At 40.9% G+C, this 22885-nt stretch overlaps 1 protein-coding gene across 2 annotated transcripts in view; it reads right to left on the reverse strand.

Moving 5' to 3' along the window:
• Positions 1-22177, reverse strand: part of CHCHD3 (coiled-coil-helix-coiled-coil-helix domain containing 3) — a 278762-nt gene extending 256585 nt beyond the window's left edge. For both annotated transcript variants that reach the window (XM_057504774.1, XM_036905587.2), the window contains exons 1-2: positions 21923-22177; positions 9506-9593 (exon numbers count right to left, since the gene is read on the reverse strand). In XM_057504774.1, coding sequence (XP_057360757.1) covers positions 9506-9593; positions 21923-22003 — 169 coding nt within the window. In that variant the 5' untranslated portion in view covers positions 22004-22177. The remainder of the gene's footprint in view (positions 1-9505; positions 9594-21922) is intronic.
• Positions 22178-22885: the final 708 nt, after the last annotated feature.

Raw genomic sequence — 22885 nt, forward strand, 5'->3', positions numbered from 1 at the left:
AAACTAAGTTAATAACTAGGTGCGGGCCTTGAATCAATGTTTCCAAATGAGGGCCCTACTCCTAGTCGCTCCCTCCACAAACTTGTACTCTACATGAGCTGGTGTTCGAAGTACCTCTTACAACACAACTTCACTGGGTTTGCGACAGTTAAGACCCGAAGCTGACACAGCACTGAATGGGCACCATCCTGAGTCTGATGATGATCCTCACACCGATGACCAGCACAACAAATTTAAGAAAGACCCCTTTCCCTCCTTGTGTCTAGCTGACACGTACACTCACACATACCATGCTTCACTGACCTGCTCTGCTTTAGCTCATTCAGTTACATTTATTGAGCACCTAACATTACGATATACACACTGTGGGTGGCTAACAACATTCCCTGCCCTCAAAGGTTCACAATCTAGTAGGAAAAACAGACAAGCAAATGCGTGATTCCATAATGAAGCATGTACTATGACAAGGATCAGTACGCTAGCTTAGTGATACAAGAAAAGGAGTCTTCACAAAGGTATCAATCTAGGAAGTCTACACTGTGAGGATAGGGAAATGGCTCCTGAAGGAGGAGAAATCTCCTTAACCCTCTGAGACTTTATTAACCGTACTTTGCCTAATCATCTCACCTCAACAGGTCAATGTTTACTGACAGCAAAGACAGACTTACTGCTGCTTTTCACCTCAGCAAAGAGACCAACACCAAGGCCAAGGAACGTGCAGAAAGAAGTACTTTAACAGGAGGTCCTAAGAGGACAAATGAGTAAACCAAAGCTGTGGTGTCTGAGGGAGACGGGTGACTAAACGGGCAATTCCAGGACCACGTGACCAGTGATCTAACAGGAAAGGCCCCGGGTGCTGTGGGACCATCCAGACGGGCATCAAACCCAGACTTGGAGTCAGGTCAGACTTCCTGGGGTAGCTTTCTACGCAGCCATCTGAACAATGAGGAAGAGTTAGTCAAGCAGAAGACAAGTAGGAGGCGCGGTAGGGATGGTTGGGGTAGATAGTTGGAAGAACAGTGTTCACACAGAAGATGCCAGAAGGTCAAGTGCAAGGCACTCAAGAACTGAAGTATATCTACACAGGGTTCAACATGAGACAGGCGGGTGTGAAGACGATGCCGAGATGAAAGTGGGAGACAGACCGTGCATGACCTTGTCAGCTATGTAAAAGAAATACAGGTTTTTATCCAGAGAGGAAGAGGGTCTTTGCCAGTTTTAAACAGAGGGATGACATGATTGGCTCTACACTTCAGGAAGATTACTAGGGTGGTGGCGAGAACAGACGGGAATGTCAGACTGAAGTGTGGGACCCCAAAGCAAGAGACTGTTGTTAGAGCAAGGTAGGAGGGACAGGATGGTGGCCAGACTAGGGCAATGAGACCAGAGATGGGAGAAACTGTAAAACAAAACCATAAAAAGGAAAATGCAGAGCAAAGCTCTGGTGCTACTCATAAATGCAGTGCAAGGCCTGTAGGTGTCCACAGAAGGACTGCAGAATGGGGGTGTGCCAGCAAAAATAAAATCAGAAAAGAGCAAGGGAGCAAGCAGAGAAGTAGCACTCACTTATTTGACAAAGTAAATTAAGTCCTGTCAACAAAGTCAATACACAGTGGCTTTCAACAGCCATCCACCTCCCCACCAATCTGTGAGATGTTCTAACCACCTTATGCCATCAAGTAAGGAGACAGCTATCATTACTACCAGGTAGAGTGAATTCAAGCTCCAGTTACCTGATGTTGGCTAATTAAAACCCCTATTTCAACTAGGCAGTCAGAGGAACCAGGGCATGCAGATCCAGAACACCATCTGAAGCTTGCCTGAGCAATTCTGTGAAAAAGTTTGTGAAGAACCTTTCTATAATGATCCCCATGGGTTCCCAAGCTTTTCAAGGAACACTCAAGTACCCTGACAGCTGTCAACAAAGCGTCAAGTAGTCCTGGGGGCAGAACAAATTTAAAAAAAGGACTTAAAAGCACTTATTGTTCCCTGGTAGCTCCCATTTGGCTTAATGCACAGCACTAGAGGAGTAATTCTGAATAAACCAGGGAGACAGAAAAGGGTAAAGGGAAGAAATGAAAGGCTGGGTCAGACCTTATTTTTTTAATGTTTTTTACAAGGAAAAACATCATCCTCAACCACAATAACCTACTATTTGGTTGACAGCTGGAAGGGTCAATGGACTGATTTTGAATATCTCTGCTTGTAGTAGGAAAATGTACATTTCAACCTCTCTTGGGCAATTTATTTTAAGAGATTTAGGCCATCCAGACGATGCCCTCAAAATCTATCAAATTCCAAGACAGGCTAAAATATTGTTAATCAAGTGTTTATTTTACAACTGCATATTAAATTTAAATAAAAAATAGTATGTTTATGTATTGTACATCCTATACTTTATAATTCATTAGAGCTGCTTATATAACCAATGTCTGACATTTACTTTTATAACTTTGAAGCATGATTATAACATTTATACTTTATAGTTGTTTGCTCTTTGTGGCTTATGATATACCATTAGTGACATCTATGATTTACTTGATTGTTATGCCCAATGACAACACTTGCTCTGTGAGAAAACACCATCCACTAGGCCACAAGTCACTTTAGGGTTTAAAATCTACTGTGGCAAAAACTGGGGAGTTTAATACAACATCTCTCTCTTTCCCAATGGTCACTCAAGTTACTTCTCCCCAGCTGAGTACTCTGACTTCGTAGCATTTGCTCTACTTCTCACCCAAAGTATGCAGTGCACCTCCTTCTGCAAAGAAAGAAAGAAAAGAGCTGCTCCTTTCCAGTAACTTAGGAACAAGGGAATTTCTGGTCCACTTGATTTCACATCCCTTGGAAACACCAATGCAAAGTAAATTATGCTACACTAGTCACAGGGCAGGAGCCTCTGAAGATTTAATAAAAAGCAGCTGAGGCCAGTGGTCAATCAGGTAACTAAGAAATCAAAGGGCAGAAGTTCTAAGTCACAGAAAATTATTGGGAAGTGTGACTCACTGACATTTTAGAACCTACTAAGCTTCTCTCTCTGTAATTCCTTTCCTCTACTGCTACAGCTCTTCTTTTCTGCAGGACTTCCCTTTAACCATCCCCAAATGCCACAGAATATAAACTGTAGTGCCAATGATTTGTCATTCCATTTTTTTAAGTTTTCTGCGCTCTCATCTCAATTTTAAAATAAAACAAATTTAAATTTGTGCTGATTTTTCAAAAATAAATACAGGACAAAGAGTGATGCATCAGGGGGAACACAGGAAAGTGCCCTTGACCAGGAAAAAGGACTGAAGTGTGAGCCAAGGACTCCCACCAACCAGCCATGTAACCTTGGTCACCAAAGCCACCCAAATCCTTCTCTGCCTTTGCCGTTCCACCTCAACCGTGTAGCAAATATCTTCCCTATCTCTGCTTCCCAAGTCATCCTGTACATTATCTGAATCATCTCACCTTCCCTGCTCAGAAATCGTGCTGTCCCCTACACTGCCTCAAGCAGCTGCCCCGTCCTCCCTCCCTCCCTCCCTCCCTCCCTCCCTCCTTCCTTCCTTCCTTCCTTCCTTCCTTCCTTCCTTCCTTCCTTCCTTCCTTCCTTTTTTTCTTTGCTATTGAGCCAATTAAGGACAAATAAAAATCCTTCTGAGGCTGCTTATTTTTTCATGAATATGAAGATGGTTTTATTTAATACTATGGCAGAAAACTCATATTCTTGGCATTTTATTCTTGCCATCATATGAGTGTAAAATATCAATGAGAAAAACAGTATTGCATTTTTAGCCATAAAAATGTTATTAATATCTGAGTATATCTGAGAAGTAGCAACTAATGCAACTTTCCAAACTGGGATCCTAAAATTAAATGGAAGTGCTCAGTAGCCACTAAACCCTACTGAATAAAAATCAAATTCCTTAACTTCCCTAACCTTCCCACCCATGAGATCCCTTACACAACCCTTTATCAAAATCAATCTGGTCTGAAAACCGACTCTACCAGGAACACCTTCAACACTACCCCGCCATCCCTCTTATCTTCAAGGTTTGGCTCAAGTCCACTTCCCCTATGCTTGCCTACCCCCAGGAGTTGGCCTTCTTTTTCTGTTTGTAAAGCTCTTTCCCTATCTCTAATAAATTCTATCTCACTTACATATTCATTCACCTACTCAAAAACATTAACTGAGCAGGTGAAAGGTATAAACTAGTGCCAGTCACTCCACTCTAATGTTAAATATGCTTTGATCAAACTAATAGTTCCTTGAAGTCAAGAACCACTGTCACGCTGATGCTTGCTGACTGATGGAACTAACAATGAGTTCGACCACCCATTAAAGGTTGACTAATTATGGATTTACTTTTAGGGGCAGAATATACTGACTAGGGAATTTGATTTAAAACCTTTAATTCAATATGTATTCATTTCTTCCTTTTAGGAACTGTCAGGCAAACTGTCCATTATAGCACAGACACAAAAAGTGCAGAAACACTGGTATCAACAAAGTTTCATGTATTAAAAGCTGGAAATGCAGATAATGCAGCTCCTTTCAGTTCTTGTGACTCAAGTCAAACAAACAAGCACCACTTGTTTACTGTGAACTGTCTCCCCCAGAGTGCTGTATCTACATGGGCCTTACAGAGCTTTTTAAAAATAACTAGGAGGGCAAGTTACTTTCCCCAGATTCCAGGAGAAAAATACATAGAACATACAAATGAGTCTATTTCCCTAAATTCACTGTTTAGTTTGGTCTGAGCTACTTCCTGCTTAAATTGGTTTCCTGCAATTTGTTAAGGCTGCCAGATATTTAGTGATCTCAATGATATACTTAAGACAAATTGGCACATCTTTCTTACTTTTGACAATGACAAGAAATGTACAGAGTAACTTGCACAGTGAGGATAACAGTAAACATGAGTTCATTTGTCTTTTTTCCAGGTTCATCATTCTCATCTGGTTGTTAGTGGCCTAGGAAACCAACAGAAAGCCTCCAAATATCATTTCCTGACTTTTTTTTTATATTGATTTGGGGACAGTTTCCTCAGCATTAAGGAGGGTCTGACCTCACTGTAAGCCAAGAAAACTAAAGGATCAGGGTGGAAAGGATAAAATCAATATCCAACACTGACTTTTAAAATCAAAAGATGCTAGACGTTAATGAAAAGTTAAGTTTACAACTAGGTTCAATGGCATCCCCTTCTTTCAGCCTAAAAAAAAATTCCCTGGTGTAAAAGCAAACCAAAACAGTTGAGATAACACGTAATACAGCAAAGAATTTGAGGCAGCAAGGACACAGTTAAGTTCTTTACAGTGCATTCATTTATTAAAGTGACATTACAATCTGTTGTGTGTCACATAGTATATTATTTTGCCTGAACAGCTTTACATGCAAATACTTACTGCAACGAGTCATTGATCTGGCTCAAGGTTTGGCAAAAAATAGTTTCAGTAAAGTCTTTAAAGAAATTCACTTTCTTACAGCATGAACTATATTCTCAAAATTACATATATGACAAAATTTAGTTCCTACATACAGAAATCATAAGGTTCTTAGTCCATTAAATACACTGCCCTATATTCACACATATGAATAGCCTAGGGCTGATTTGAATTAGAGTCCTATGAGGAAGAAAGCATTTTAATAATTATTAAAAATTCAACTCACATTTAATATATAATTTTCTTGGCACTGAAAAATGTAGAGAAAGCTGGTGACATTTTTATCAATATATTTTCAGACTTGAAAAATTATTTCATAACACATCTGAACTATAAATATTAAGAAATCTATTATTGAGTACTAAGTAAAACCCCCAAATGAGACAAAGAAGGGAATATAAACTCGGAGGCTTTCTACTCTTATAAACATATTTGTTTTATTTTAAAAAGAATAAATCTTTGTTAATTTGCACAATCATCATCTAATTGCATTCTTAACCTTAGGGCAAGTTCATTTTACAATAGTGTGTCATATCTTCTTTTCTTGGGTTGGGCTGGAATGGGTAAGGGACAGACTCACAGAGCCTGCTGGTAACCTGGTGGAGCCTCTTTCACATCATGGTGCAGGCGGAAAAGGCAAGCATTAGTATGGTACATGAAGGTACAAAGGTTTCCTCCAGCTGCTCTGAGGAATGAATATGTCCAGTACATGCATAATACACAGGTCAGAAAGCTGAGCTAAAGACTCATACGAAAATAGTACGCCTCAGAGAAGTATTCCCTGAAGTTTCCATTTACCCACAATCCCAGGGGAGCAAGGGTGTGGGAAAGGCAGAAAACCAGATTCACAAACAGAGCCACTGACCTCCACAGCCTCAGTCGGCGTGCCATTAACATCATCCTATGAAGTAACAGTGCCAAGCACTGATATATTCTAGACTAGAGCTGTGCAATGGGGCTTTCTGTGATGAGGAAAATGCCCTATATCCGCACTGCGCAATTTGGGAGCCACTAGTTGCATGTGCTTACCAAGCACAGATACATGACCAGTGCAACTGAGGAGCTAACATTTCATTTTACTTAATTTTAATGTAAATCTGAATAGCCACATGTGCCTGGTGGCTACCATTCAGTGTAGTTCTAGCCTGACCACCAAAACACACTGGCACTGTGAATGAGGAGTTTTCAGTGCCCAGGCTGGTCATGAACCAGAGTTCTGTCACATCAAACTAGAAATGGGAAGGGATGGATCACTCAGCACAGGTAGAATTTATTATAATGTCAGTGTTAGGCTCTGCAGGACATACCAATAGCATTATGGAAAGCCCCCCACCCACACCCACTCTCTCAAAGTATCAGTTTAAGAAACCAACCGGAGAAGGAAAACTTTCTCTCTTTCAACTCACTGTTGACTGAGAGTCATATGGGGAAAAGCTAGGAGAACGAGCAATCACTCAGAGACAGAAGGTTCCTTCCTCAACTCCAGCAGCGCATCGCTAAAAGGCAGCTCTTTCCCTCCAACTAGTTTCTGTCACATCCTTCCTACAAATGAAGCAAGGTGTCTTCAGATTACAATAAAACAGAGTGGTGAACAGCATTTTCTCTGGGGTCAAACAGAACTGAATCATCCAACTCATCATCTCTATTGCTTGCCAGCTGTGTGACTCTGAGCATGAAAATTAATTGCTTCAAGTCTCAGTTTCCTTCTAAGTCAAATGGGTCGGTTAACAGTCCCTTCCTCTAAGGGTTATAAGGATTAAATGAGATAAGACATGAAAGTTACAGCAGAGTACTGGCACATAATAAGTGTTTATGATTATTTAAATGTTAATGGATCACTACTGCATCATTACTTCATCATCACCATCCTATCTCCCTAATGCAGTAGACAGAAATCTACCTAAAACAAATATCTTAGTTCAAATTCCAATTTTAAAGACATCCAGATATCAAAACCTATTATTAAGCCAAAATACTTGATAAACTTAATTTTAAAACCATCCAGATTTCTCTTATACAATGTTTCTATCTTCCTTATTGCCTTACTACATACTTAGTTATATCTGCCCAAAAAAACTCTCAACTCTTTGAATTGAGATATTTTTTTTCTGTCTCTGTGTCCTCTTAAAATACCTAGCTTAATTATTTGTATATAGTGGACATTCCATAAATGTCACCTGAATTTATAGAATTGTATTTCGGAATACTGAAGAGTAGCTACTTTTAATGTGAATAATGGGATCTGCCCTAATTTAATTCAACAAACACTTAAGCACTGAGAACCAGGTGCTATCCTAGGAGCTGGGAACTCAGCTGTGCACAAATAAAGGCTAAGGTTCCTGGAGCTCATCTTCTGGTGGAGAGTCACTGTGGATAAGTAAAAGAAAGGTGGTAGGAGATGATGAATGATGAGATAAAAGGCAGAAAGGGACCAATCATGGTGTGCCTCAGAGGCCAAGGAAAGCAGATCAAATTATATTCTTTATGTACCTCAGAGATCCACCACTGGGATGAGACATGAACTGATTTTTTTTTTTAAAGATTGCCTTTGTGTGCAGAGGAAAGCATATGGGCACAGGAGTGGAAGCAAGGAGCCAGTTAAAGGGCTCCTGCAGAAGGCAAGGAAGGCACACCAGTTACTTGGATTGGAACAGCAGCAGTGGAGATGGACATATAAGGGCCCCATTCAGCTATGTTTTGGAGATGGAGTTAACAATACTAGCTAGTGGCCTAATGTAAGGAGCAAGGAAAGGACGAATCCCAGGTTTTTGGGCTAGACTACCTATGCAGTTTCCCAGGAAAAACAAAGAGGAGAGGCAAGTTGGGGAAGAATAGAAAAGGGTTTTTTTGGATATTTTAAGCTGAAGATCTCTAAGTGGAGATTTCAAGTAGGCAGTTGTTTAAGTCTCGTTTTGGGGAGAGGTCAGAGCTAGAGGTATAATTTGGGGAGTCGTGGGCCTCTACATAATGACTCATAAGTCATACAGTTAGATGAGATTACTTAGTAGAAATCAGCGAAGAAGACTAGAACGAGGAAGCAGGTACAATGGAAGGAAGCCAGGAGTGTGGCCCGGAAGCCAAAGAAAGGGCTCCCAGCATGGAGACAGTGGTCACTTTCCATCTAACACTAATGAACTGTGACCCCTTCTTAATGCACCTCCTAAGTGAGAATTTCATAAGGGCAAGAACTATTTCTTACTCATCTTGGTACCCACTGCTCTAAACATATTAGAAACTCAATTCATGGTCACTGATTTAATGACAAGTAGGAGGGTTATAGCTGTCCCCAAGTGAACGGCATATGGGCAGCATCTCTCCTTTCTCAATATATTCACCACCTGTAGCCAAATTTACTACACAGTATCCTTTCTAATAAATACAGAAAATTCTTAGTCCAAGACAAATCATCCTGATTATTTTCTCCTTGAGATTTCACCAATAAACACGTCCATCCATCAAACTGGGCAGCAGGTGCTCAATAAATGTTAGATGAATAAATGGATGGGGTAGGGGAGAAGAAAGGAGAGGGAAAGAGTTTCATCCTTTAACCCACAGGAGCTATAGGTAAAACAACACTTAGTCATTCCCTATGGATTTCATTTAACACCTTACTTTCATCAGTAATCAAGACTGACTGTGAAAGAATAAATCATTTATAAACTTAGAAGAAATCTAGTGGAAAATAAAATCACTGGAGATATTTCACAATTTGCAAATAGTAAATCATTATTTTCTAAGCTCAATGCTTTTTTTAAATAAATATTTACTCCTAAATCTCTAAAATTCCTATCAATAATCCATTTTACATGAAAAGATATGAAGCAATCTTCCAACACCTAATAGGAGTTAGATAAGAAACAAATATTCCAAAGTTTGTTTGAAAGTAGATTAATTCATTCTACTTGCAGGATAAAAGGTTTTAAAAGAAATCTGGTACTGATTTCTAATATTCCCTATAAAAAAAAACAAACATTCAAACAGCAAAAGAGAGAAGTGCAGAAGACCTTGACTATCAAGTGAACTTTCAGCATCTACAATTTTTCTTCTAAAGACTCTAAAATTAAAAGTTCTGCAATACCTGAGGCACCATAAGCACCAGAATACCGCTGAGACTTTGAGCCAGATGGAGAGGCTTCCTTCATACGGTCAATCACATTTTCCGAAAGCTGAAAAAGCAACATCAAAATAAAATCAATTAGAAAAGAACAAGAAAGAAAACAGTACAATAGCATCCAAGTTATTTAGTCATCCCTATCAATATATAACAGATGGCTTCAAGAAATTAGGCTAAATCGAAAAGCTATACTAAAAGCAAGTGAGAACAACTTCAACATTTCAAGATGCACCCACAGCACTATTTCTTTGTTTCTTCAAATGCACTGCTAGTTGCTCATTATAAACAACTATTCCCATTTTATACTGTGCACTACACAGTAATCTCAGGAAATGTAAACCATCACAACTTATTCAACTTTCCTTCCCTAATCCTACGAATTAATGTATGCAAGCACGGTGTCCCTCTGTCTCTCCTGTTCAAGGCTAACCACAATCGCTCTTTCAGCAGATTTTATTATGTGCCAACTATATGCCAGGTACTAAGCTAGGCTGAGTATTCACCAGTCACACTGCTTAAAATGGAGCAGAGGAGACAGACAAGCATCAGGCACTTAAATACAATGTGAAGAGTGCTACTAAAGTCAGCTGACCTGTAGAAGCAGCACAGACAAAGCATAATGGGCAGACATCTAGCCAGGCTTGGGCGTGGGGCTGCCCATGGGGCTGGGACTAGGAAGGATGAATAGGAGATTGGAAGACAGGAAGCAAGACAAGCATACCCAAAGAAGGGGGAAGCACATGTAGGCATAAATGAGAAATGGGGCTCACCACCATCAGACATCAAGAGATGCCAAGTAGGCAGTTGACAGGAGGGTGGAGGCTGTGAGGAACACTCAGGCCTGGAGATGTGAGTCGTCAACCCCAGTTACTATCATATCATCCTCTTATTTTCTTTATAGCACTTAACACTATCTGATGCTTTCTTGTTTTTGTCTGCCTTTCACACTAGAAAGGAAGTTCCATGAAAGCTAAGATTTGCCTGGCCTGTCTATTACATCTTCAGAGCCTCAATAATCCTGCTTAATTGAATGAATGGTTACATAAATGAATGAAACAATATGAATGAGTAAAAGACTGGCTGAAGCAGGAAGCTGGAGGCAGCATGAAAGAGAAGGTGGAGAAGCAAATGAGATTTTAGATTTTGAAGACTCTTAGTAAACCCTTCAAATTAAGGAGTTTGAACTTGATCCTAAGGGCGACTGGGCACAACTGAAGGATTTTAAGCAGGGTAAATGACAGGATCAGACTTACATTTTAGAAAGAATCAGTCTAGCCACAGTGTTGAGAACAGATTGGAGGGGGCACAAGAACAGAGCAGGAGGACCCCTGAAGAAAGCTAAGGACCAATCAAGAAGCTATTAAGCATATGTCCACACAAAGATGTGCACAGGAATGTTCGTACCAGCATTATTCATAATAGCAAGACAGAAACAAATGTTCATCTACTGGTGAATGGACAAACATAACATTATATATCCATAAAAGGAATACAATTTACCAATAAAAAGAAGTGAAATTCTGATGTTGCTACAACATAAATAGGCCTAAAAAACAAGGAAGCCAGACACAAAGGCCACATATTGTATAATTCCATTTACATGAAATGCCCAGTGAAGTCAACTCTATATACACAGAGTGTAGGTAAGTGGTTGCCCAAGGCTGGAGTAGGAATGGGGATTAACTATAATTGGCATAAGAGATTTTATTGGGGTGATGAAAATGCTATAAACTGGATTGTGGCAATGGTTGCACAACTCTGTAAATTTATTAGAAAGTGTCACACAGAAAACAGGTGAATTTTATAATATGTAAGTTATACAGTAATAGTTTAAAAAAAAAAAACTATTATGGTAATCCAGCAAGAACTTACTCAAAAGATAATTAGGATTCAAAATAGTACCATTCACTGAGTGATTATTATGTGCCAGGAACTACACTTAACTAAGCACTTTACTCATTTAATCCTTAACAATCATATGAGACAGCTACTCTCATTATCTCCTCACACTAACAGGTGAGGAAACTGAATCTTAACCAAATTTAATAACTCCCTGGATTTCACACTTTATGTGTGAATGGAGCCAAGATTCAAATCCAGGATTCAAATCTGAATCTCAAGGTTACTGTCCTGCCAATGGGTTTCAGCCCCCGGCAAGTTCACTGTGGACTCAGCATTACCAAAGAAATGACAGTAGAATGTTCTTGGGGTGAAAGGGTTATATCCAACTTTATTCCCACGGTGGCAGATCAATCACTAAAACCCCATCCACTCAAAGCAAGTCTTCACGGAGCAAGCCGGTCTCTGCCTCTGGGCCTCTCTGCCCGCACAGCCGTCCTTTAGGCCTCTGTCCTCAGTGCTGCCACCACTCCAGCCTCTGCTCTGCTCTCCTGAAGCCTTGCAGCTGTGCCACCGTGTCACCCAGACCACTGGGTAGAACTCTTTTAGAGCCAATAGCAACGTACTGCCCACATGTATATGTAGTGAGCTAGCCAACCAGGGCCAGGTGAGAATCCTGGCCACAAGGACTTTCATTTTATCCACACTCCACCCCTCCAGGATTCTTTCCTCTCAATCTGTGTGCCCTCAGTCCTCTGCAATGGTCCCTGTGCAGGGAAGCTGGAACATTGTAATCAAACTCCACAACATAATTCAATATACAAATAACAAAAATTACAATTATAATAACTCTCAAGCCTGAGGAGATTCATTGCCACTAAGTGGTCATCCTGGCTGTATTCAAACCAGTTCTACTCAAAGGAGTTAACCAAAAGGACAATGGATGGGCCTTACAATACACACCTTCTCTAGCCTCTCCAGCAAAAAGTCTTGCAGACACACAGGCCAATCTCGTTGCTTTATCTCTCCCTTCTGCTTCGTCCTCAGCAGCTGACCGCTACTCTGGTCTCAGTTGTTGCCACAGCTCCAGTCCAATTTCTTTCTGTCTGCTCCTGCCTTTTCAAACCAACCCACATCCGGGTCCTCGTGACCTTCACGGGGCCCTTTAAATTCTTCCTTTGAGAAGCAGACCTTATTTCCTTTCTGCTTGAGCCTGAGGATAGAAGCAGAGCATGGAGTGTCCACAACCCAAGGAGGAGGCTGCACCGCTCCTGAAAGAACCCGCGGTTGCCAAGTCCTTCTGGCTTTCCCCCAGCTTTCCCCCAGGAAGGGGGGGTCTCAACCAAGGAGGGGCCGATGCCTCCGGCACCAGCAGGGCCTCCACCCCAACCTGTTCTTCAAACCTCCGCTCCTCCATTTCTGGGGCTGACGGCTCCATTACATCCTTCTTTGCCCAATGGCAACTGGCAGCCTACATGTTGCTGCTTCTCGTGCCACTCCTTCTTAGGCCTCTTCCTTCACCTGCCCCAGGGCACCTGGCAGCCTGCTTCTTCTTGTGCCACTTCTTCTCCTGCTGCTTCCTCTCAGACCACAGCACTTCATAGTGACAACATTTCAGTAAGCTTTCCCTTGGGGTGGACCCCAGTCCTCCACCCCTTCATAGTACATGTCCACAGGGGACACTCGAATGTCTCCCGTCCATAGGTGCAGCCTGCTAAAAACACTCCTCCCATGAGGGCAACCTGTTCTTTTTCCTTGGTCACCAATGAATCCTGCTGACTACGCCAATTGTCTTGCCAATGGGTTTCAGCCCCCAGCAAGTTCACTATGGATTCTGTGTGACCAAAGAAATGACAATAGAATGTTCTTGGGGTGAAAGGGTTATTATATCCAACTTTATTTCCACAATGGCAGATCACCAAAATCCTATCCACTCAGAGCAAGTCTTTATGCAGCAAGCTGGTCTCTGCCTCTGGGCCTCTGTCCTCAGCACTGCCGCCACTCCAGCCTCTGCTCTGTTTTCCTGCAGCCTTGCAGCCGTGCCACCGTGTCACCGAGACCACTGGGTGGAGCTCTTTATATAGAGTCAATAGCAACGTATTGCCCACACGTGTGTGGTGAGCAAGCCGACGAGGGCCAGGTGAGAATCCTGGCCACAAGGACTTTCATTTCATCCACAGTTACACTCAGGCATTTCATTGCCAAACTCAGTGTCTGACAACATGGGAGTGAAGCAGGTGTCATCAAGGACACCAGTCTCTGGGTCAACTAACTGGGTAATTTCCCTCCTGTATCCTTAAGGACCTTCTTCCAATTTTCATTTCCTTAACTTACCACCAATCCAATATAGCAGTGAAAATGTTCTGGTGAAAATCACCAACAAGCAAATAAATAAGGTTTTGTATTTATATAAATATATTTCATATTTGTATTTATAAAGCACCTAATTTATATAGCTTCTCTTTAGCATCGAATGCCTTTGATGCATCAAATCTCTCTCTTGGCTTTCTGATGGGCCCACCATCCAAACTGTCCTAGGATTCTGGCCATTCTTACCTGTTTTGCAGGTTTCCCCTCCCCTACCTACCCTTAAATGCTAGAAGACCCGAAATTCTGTTCCTTACCTTTATTGTCTTCTCACTCTTCTTGGGGTGCTCTTGTTGGTAATCTCATCCACCACTCCCTTGGTTTTTAACTGTTGTTGATAAATTAATGTATCCTAAATCTATTACCTCCAGCCCAACAGCTGTATCCCAAAAGCCAGACCTACCCATTGAATTGCCTCAGGGACAGACCATAAGCTCCTCAAACGCAAGTCCTAAACTGAAATTCAAGTTTGCAAAAAATCTCTTCCACCTCTGGCTTTCCTTATCTCATTAATGACACCACCTTCATCCAGCTTCCTATATAGGAGCTAGGACTTGTCCTCAACTTTCCTCTCTCCCTCATTCTTTTAGCCATGACTTTCTCAACCCCTAAATATTTAGTGAATTCATCATCGCTTCTCCCATTTCCCTGCCCTAATTCATGCACCACCAATAATCCTCCTAAAATGCAAATCATATTATAGGAACTCCCTGCTTCAAATCCTTCAAGCTACCTTCTGTTGACAGGAAGGCCCAAATTGCTTTGCATGCTGTTCAAGACCTGTCATTTGGTCAGCCTAACCCTAACCCTAACCCTGTTCTCCACCCACACTAGCTACTATGTGTTACCATCTCTTTGCCTTTACACATCCCCACCTTGTCTTCTCTGCTCCCTACAGAGGGAGTCAACTTTAAAAATCCAGTTCAAACATCCTAAAGCCTTCTCTGACCAAACCAGTTCCCCATTCCATTCCAACTCTGCCTACTCAAAGCTCCCCTTCCTTCTGGCCCCCTGTACCTGGCACAAATCTCCAAAATAGCCTCTGGTGGTAAGACAAGCATTTGCATTTCCACCTTTTCATAGACACTGTGAGCTCCTGTATAAATCACCAAATGTTTACTATGCCAAGCACTAATTGAGGCCATTGTGATACATCATTTGTGCCTAACGAGTTACTTAAATCTCAGGAGCAAACCAGAATGCAGGTGATACTGTCAAGGGAAAGACCAGCTCAAAAGTTGTGGGCTTTGAAGGAAAAACCAACGACTCCTTTCTTGGAAGAGAAGTGGAAGTTGGAAAGGAGAGCACCAAGGAACTTCCAATTTGAAGATGCCAGGGCCAGCTGCATGTTTTCTAACAATTGACAGCCACTAAGATGCTGCACGAAGTCACCTGCCAACATGAGGGTAAATCTTATGAAAAACCCTGTAGGGCTGACTCCAATCCTCTCTATTTACAGGTAAGAAAAGGGAGATTCTGAATAACATCCGGTTACAGGTAGCATCAGGACCACAAGCAATAACCCCCTATCTCCAGTCCAGTGCTTTCTCTTCTATTAAACAATACACTCATTCAATCCCACATGATAAAATAAAATATATCACTTCCTCTTGAGATAAAATGAGCCTTACCAAGTTTTAGAATCCTAAAACAAACTTTAGTTGGTATACAATGTACATAAAGTTCATTCAATATATAAGGTAACATACTTCATTACATATTAAGACTGTTAATATAGTATGCTATAATACTGTGTATGTTATATATATCACATACTATCACATATACTATATGCCATTTATTATATACAATATAGTTACATACCTAATATAATTTGCTTAAAGCTAATATACATAAAGCTAATTCAACATTTAATTTTTATGTAATTTTATATTTTAATTTATATTTCTGTATTTCAGGCAAAAGTTAAAGAGCTACAACTACACTAAGTATATATTCCACCTAATCAGAAAGTGAATACATTTGCTAAAAATCAACTGTTAGCTAAAAACCTTCACCTGTATTGGAGACAGGGTACCCTTACTTCTAAACATCACTTCATCGAGTTCTCATCAAAATTCATACCTTGCCATTATCTGTTGCTACTTTCAAAAGAAATACCACAAAAAGTTCTTCCAATCACTAATGCAGCCTCAAAAGCATCATTCCTTGAGAGTAAAACAATAGGCTGGCTCAGAATAGAGGAGAAAGCACTGGCTACCTACTAGCTGTTTAACTCTAGGGAAGTCATGTCAATGGTCCTCATTTGAAACTGAAAGTAACACCCATGACCAGAGCTACAGGGAGGATTTCAAGTGCACTGTCAACTATAAAGTGCTACACAAATACTTGGTAAAGTTATTATCAATACAGCTCCAGCCCTGGGGACTCCCTCCGGTCATTTCCTCTCGGTTCACTCATCAACTCAGGCCAAGTTTACACTAAACTCCCCCATGTGGTGCAATACTAGGCCTACGGCTACTGCCAGTAGCAACTGCCATCCTGATTTGCATATGTAAGAGTTCATTTATATCTATCTATGCTCTTTGGGTAGTAAAAGTGCAATGTCTCTTCCAACCTAATCACTAATTGTTTCTTGTCAACTTTTTGTTTGTTTTTGTGGCTTATCTGATGCCTCAAAACTTGCTATTTAATGTCAAATTCTAACATCAACTTCAAACATTTTCCAATGTGGTCTTTGGTTATAGTTCAGTAAATTTATAAGCATGCCATCTGAAAGAGCACAATTCATTTTCTGAGTTGATAAACACATTGTAGGGCTTCCTTGAAAGCCAACCTCTCTTTTGTTCTTAACAATCACTCATAAGCAGATCCTCAGACCCTTCAGAAGAAACACCCACACAGCCTACAGTTGTGACTCGGCTTACTCCAAGCATGGTTTACCCCATCACCAGGCCCTTCACAGCAATGGGTACAGGACGCAACAGCTGTGCTATCTTTTGTATCTCAAGTTAATACCCACTGAGCAAACCTTCCAGTTGCAGGAGTTAAGTCCAGACCTGCCCACTCACCTGAGCTTCTGTGACAACAGGGGTTCTCACTTGTGAAGCTTCTGACAAGATTTAGAGCTCCTGGCCAGTGTTAGACACACAATCTGTAGCTCTTCTTTGTGATGCAGATTGACCCAAAATGGGGTCAAAGATACAACATAAGCTTCTGTGAGAGCTGGATAAGCAGCTTCTATATAAGAACTTCAGGAAAGATCTTTCCTTAAACAGGGTACTTCTTTTAGAGAAGCTTTTCACCTTTTTAAAATCCACGGCTACTTTACCCGGTTTCCAGACATCTCTGGAATCTCCATCAAGGTACATACCAAGTGCAATTTATAGAAATTACTTGTGGCAAAGAATGGTGAAATCTCACACACACAATTAATGCTGGAATTTTGCCCTGAGGTCAATGGACTCTGGAGTCTATGGATTAATTCCTTAATTGCATGCAAAATTATCTGTTTATTGCACTGTACTGGGGACAGTCCACAGCTGACAGATTTACAGTAGTTTATGAACCAAAAGAAGCTAAGAACCACTGTTCAACAGAAGTGGGCCTGCCAACATTGCAGAATTCAGTCCACTGACTTGATTATCTACCCTATTCTCTACTGCTGCTAAAGACAAATTTAAGTAAATTGGGTTTACCAAGTTTGGGGTTGCATTACTCACCACACCAACATGTGCTCCAGAGAGGATGAAAGGACGTATGTCATTTTCTACAGCCTTCCCACTCAAATACACTATCCACCAATCTAGAATCCAGTATTTTCTCAGGAACAGGAGGTTGGACAAGATGAACAGCTGAAATATTTCTACTTCCATGAAACAGAGTGAAAGGAGGAGGACATCACCCTTTACGTTGCCCTTCTCCAAGAGGTAGTTAGGAACCACATGTCTCAGAAACAAATCTGACCCTCACCTCCACAATAGCTTTTCTCATCTTCCTGATGTGTCTCATGCAACTGATTAAAGGATTCAGACCATTTTTCACTTGGTCTTCCTTCCATGTAGCATAGGTCGTTTTCTGTAAGAGTGTTGGTTTGCTTTTCAACTACCACTTTGAGGCACAGACTCTGAAAACTGCCATTATTTGGAAGAAATTACTCCTAAATACTTATTTAAGGGCATGGAGGAATGCCATATATATGTATTTACATATGTGTGTGTGTATACACCATAGATACATAACTTTAGTTTATATTTGTAACTTGTATTTGTTTGCATTTGTCATTAGTGGGAAAAAAAATCTCTACTGTTTGTATAATATCCTAGAGAGCTTAACATGGTACTCTGCCCAGGCGATTCATAGAATCTAAAATGGTAAGGAACCTATTACCTACCAGTTAACTGAATTTCCAGGACAACATTCCTCAGCACTCCTAATGACTGACTGGAAGTGTAGTCTCTGTGAAGTACACAATCCAGAACTCTCAACAACATCCCACATTAAATAATTTTTTTCATTTAGGGACTCTGAACTGCCAATACTTCCCAAAGCCTTGTGCTCCACATGAGCATCCACACTACCGTATGCATGGCTCCTGTGAATTTCAGCTTGCAACTTCAAGGCCAGTTGCAGAGATTAGTTTATGCCTGGAAAGCACGATAAATATTACTTTGAAAATGATACTCATTGAAGTTGACATTTGCTCTGGAAGAGTTCACTTGCAGCTTTGATGTTTCAGATAAACTTGCGAAAGAGTGAGTGGTAAGCATACTTTCCAAAAGGCCCAGCAGGTACTCAGAAAATCCTATTAAGAACATGTAATATGAGTAATACAAATGTTTGGTCTATCTCCAGGAATTTATTTAGAATTTATTTTATTTTATATTATAAAATGTGAGACTCCAAATTCAGGTGCAGCAGAAACTGTGTTAGTGCTGGTAAACTGACACCCTAGAGAAAAATCAAATTTTCAGTTTATGTATCAATAGCAAGGCAAGGCCAACCCATCAGTTGTTTCAAATTCAAAGTTGGAATCAGGTGAAAGAATGCAATTACTTTATAGATCTGGGGACAAATCTATCAATTGCTAAGGATAAAGGGAAAAAAACGTGACCCTATATATATATACCATGAAAGTAACACCTGGTGGATAAGAAACTTTAAACTTAAAATTGTAAACATGTCCTTTAATTAACTAACGGTGAGGACCTCAACAAGAAAAATCTAGAAAAACATAATCTATTTATTAATAAATGCAGCTTCATTACTGAAAGCCTTATGTTGCTTACTAAATGTTACTCTTTTGTATTAAGATAAATGAAGATGAAAATACTATCCTTATCAGTGGAACAGAGAACTGGCTTTCCAACAGTGACTGAATCTGTTGAATCGTTAGTATACTCTCATTTCTTACAAGTAATAACGTAAATGTTCAGACAACTGGGCAAATCTGAAGTTTCCTTCAGCCAGATTCAGATGACCTATCTGCAATTCAACAATGAAGTCTGGGTCTCATCAGCACATTTTAATCAACTGAGCTAAAAGCAGCACTTACTTATGATACTGAGACTGTTGCTTATCCTTACCCAGTCTCAAAGGGGAACAAGATGTCTGTTTCAAGCTAAGAAAAATTAAAATATCAGCTGGAAAACATCTACAAAATGCCTAGACAAAAATCAGATGAATCTGTTGTAGGACTCCCATTTCCTAGTCCATACCTTTTTAAGTATACCTGTGGGAGCTCTATATACAGTTTACATATCCAATCTCTTGAACAGCTCTAATAACAGCTACTACCCATAAAAGTACTAAACACTGTCAAAGTACTAGACACTGTGCTAGAAGCTTACATATACATTATGTCAAATTCTCACAAAATAGTGCTTGATACAAAAGTATCAAAAGTAGGCTTCATTTTCCAGACATACTGAACAAGGAAACACAATCAAAAGTGGTTGTCCAGGGCCACAGAGCTAGTGAGAGGCAGAGCTGGGCTAACACCTAGGTCAGCCCCTGGTTGCAAAGCACATGCTCTTTCCACTTACACAACACTTCCAAACAATCTTAGAATATTAGATATGTTAGGAACCCTATCATAATAACAGCTCCCTTTTATTAAAAATCTAGTGTGCCACATGCTTTAAATACCTTATCTCATCTTCTCACCACAATCAACAGAATGGTATAGCTAAGGAAATAAGATCGTAGAAGTGAATTGTCCAAGGCCAAAGGCCTAACCTGAAATTTAAACAAAGGTCTCTTTCACAAGTTGATACTCTTTTGACCATGACCTTGAAGAAATCAGAATGACCCGAGTCCTCAACTATTCAACAGCTTGTGATTTTTAAAGAAAACTACAATAGGCTGAGTATGACTACAAGAAACTCATAGTGCTACTAGACTCACAGAATTTAAGAACTGGAAAAATGCCGAGAACTTATAGATGTACTCAAGCTCCAACATATTGCAAATGAGAAAACTGAAGCTCAGAGAGATGCAAATCATCCTTGAAAAGGGCCTTTGAACCAACAGGGAGAACATTGCAAGGGCATTCCAGGTGAAGGGCATATTCTGAAGAAAAGCAAGGCATAGAGGTCAAAATGAGCCTGGTGTGTGCTCGAATGGTATGTGCTTGAATTATAACAATACAAAACATACTCTAAGAAAAATAAATATTTCCATCTTTTGTTTTAAAAAAAGTTTTTTATTAGACAATCTCTCCATTTTAACCTAGTATCTATCCCTATTGTCATACTTATCCCATTAACCTTCTCTAACATTTGCCGTGAATCTCTCTGCTATGATTTGCTGTCATCGCTGTGTCTCCACTAGAACATGGGAACGTGGACTTACACATTTTTCCAGCCAATGTCTTCTCGCCCAAAACTTACTTTCCTTTTTCTTACTTTATTTCTTTTTCACCTTCTGCTATGGAATACTCAAAGCCTAAAGGCAAAATTAAACAAATCTCTGCTTAAAAGTCAGAGTTTACAGTAATTTTTGTTCTACTCCCAAGTACAAACTAAACCACAAAACACAAAGAATGCAGCCTCATTTTATTACAAAATGCAGTACTACCATTAATTAAAGACACAAGGAAATGCTAGTCACAGACCAAAAACTGAGTTCAACAGTCTGAGTTTCTATAAAGAAAGCTTTAATAAGTGCTTCTCAAGGTAACATATTCAGAATAAAAAAATCTTAAACAGTTCAAATATTTAAGAAGTTTTATTTCCTGGTAACAAATGCTAAAATAATTTACACATTTAATTTACTTAGGCTGGTTGTGTACTAACAGAGGAAGAAAAACATGAAATATATAACTTTCTGAAAAAAAACTATTTACTAGGTTCAAGCATACTTCCAAAATGTGAGGCTCCAAATTCAGGTGCAGCGCAGAGTGTGTTAATGCTGGTAAACTGACAGCCTAGAGAAAAATCAAGTTTTCAGTTTATGTATCAAGCACATGCAGGGGGCTTTAAAAATTTCTCTGCAACGTATTACTGATTTTATTACTTCTAGCGGTCAGAAAAACTGCAAACCTACCTCTGGCACTATCAGGCTGGCAGACACTAATCTTGAGGTTACTAGGCCTAGTCCCAAACTTACACATGGCCGGCCACAAAGTAGGCAAAGAGGAGATACCCAGTGCATGTCAAGAAGTGTGGAGTTAGGAAGGTGAAGTCAGAAGTCACTTAGGCAGGCCAGCAGTCTATGGGGTTGGTGGGTGGGCATCTGTGCACGCTGGAGGAGAGGAGGGTACCAGAGAAAGAGCACTAAATGACAGCAGATAAAAAGCCGCTGAAAACGCCCACTCACCGAGAGAGAGGGAAAGTGGGCAGTGCAAAAGCAGGGTTTGGGTCTTGAAACCAGGACTAAGACAAGCCCCATTTCACACAAGGGTACGGTGAGACAGGAGTTTCAAGTAAAGTCACACGACTAATGAGCAATACAGTCAAAACTAGACTGTGAGCACCTACATGCAGAGTCTAATTCAACCTGGCATCCCCCACCCGCCCAAGCACAGTGCTCAGCACTTGATGCAACCACTGAAGAGCTCTGAATGAATGTCCCAAGTCTTGAAACTTCACGCTTCTTTGCAGAGACTTGGCTTCGGGCGGGACAGGGGAAACCAGTTTGGGCGGGTCCCGGGAACCACCGGGGTTTGGGGTCTGAGTCGGAGCGCTGGCCCTCTGCCCGCCCACAGTCACTCACCCGGATGCCCTTCACCACCGTGATGTTCTCATTCTCGTCCGCCTCGAAGGTGACCCGGCGGGTGCTGCCGGTCCCGCCCATGGCTCCTGCTTCCACGCCGCAGAGACCTCGCGCGGATCCACGAATGCTTCAGGCCCCACGCGCACACACGCGCGTGGACGTGCCACACGCCTTCCTCGCACCGCGGGAGCAAGGCCACGACCCCGAGAAGCAAGGAGAAGGCGCCGGTCCTGAGCTCCCGCCTCCTCCGGTCACGCTCTACAACAAAAGTGCCTCCAGTTGGTCGGAGATACGAACGTCCCGCCTCTTCTCCTCGGGTGCACCCGGATTGGCTGGTTCAGACCCGGATGCTATGGCAACAGGTGGAGTTTGACAAGTTTCCGGAGCCCCTGGGTGTAGCGGGAAGTGTAGGCACGATCTGGCGCGTTGGGTGCTGGGACGTTCCTGCCTGAATCCCTAGTGCGCAAGGGAGCATGACATTCTGGGAGTTGTGGTCTTCGAGGAAGTTCTATCATAATAAAACATGCTGTGAAGATAAGGTTCTAGAAACTTAGGCTGGTGAGTTGAAAGTCAATCGCTCTCCTAAAGGAACTCAGAGTTTAATTAGGGAGATAAGTTCTCCTAATGGAACCACTCCTATCAACGAATCCCTCAGGCAAAATTTAACATTTTTTAAAGTCTTAGCCACTAAAAAACAAAAAAACAACTATATGACAATTCCCTAATCTCATGAGACCTATATACTATTTGTTTCTGTAAAGGAAAATTTTAAATATAGTTTAAAATCTGCATGTGAGAAAACAAAATAAATTATTAGCACCAGCCGTACAGAGCCTGCACCTTGTGTCTCCTTCCACTTAAAATACATAAGCTGATTAGGCTACAGATGATGAGACAGAGAAAAGCTCAGTGATTGTCAAAAGTGGTGTAAATTAGTGGAGGAATTGAAACTACCTTAGACAC

Source organism: Manis pentadactyla, chromosome 7 (genome assembly GCF_030020395.1).
Source record: "Manis pentadactyla isolate mManPen7 chromosome 7, mManPen7.hap1, whole genome shotgun sequence".
Classification (NCBI taxonomy): domain Eukaryota; kingdom Metazoa; phylum Chordata; class Mammalia; order Pholidota; family Manidae; genus Manis; species Manis pentadactyla.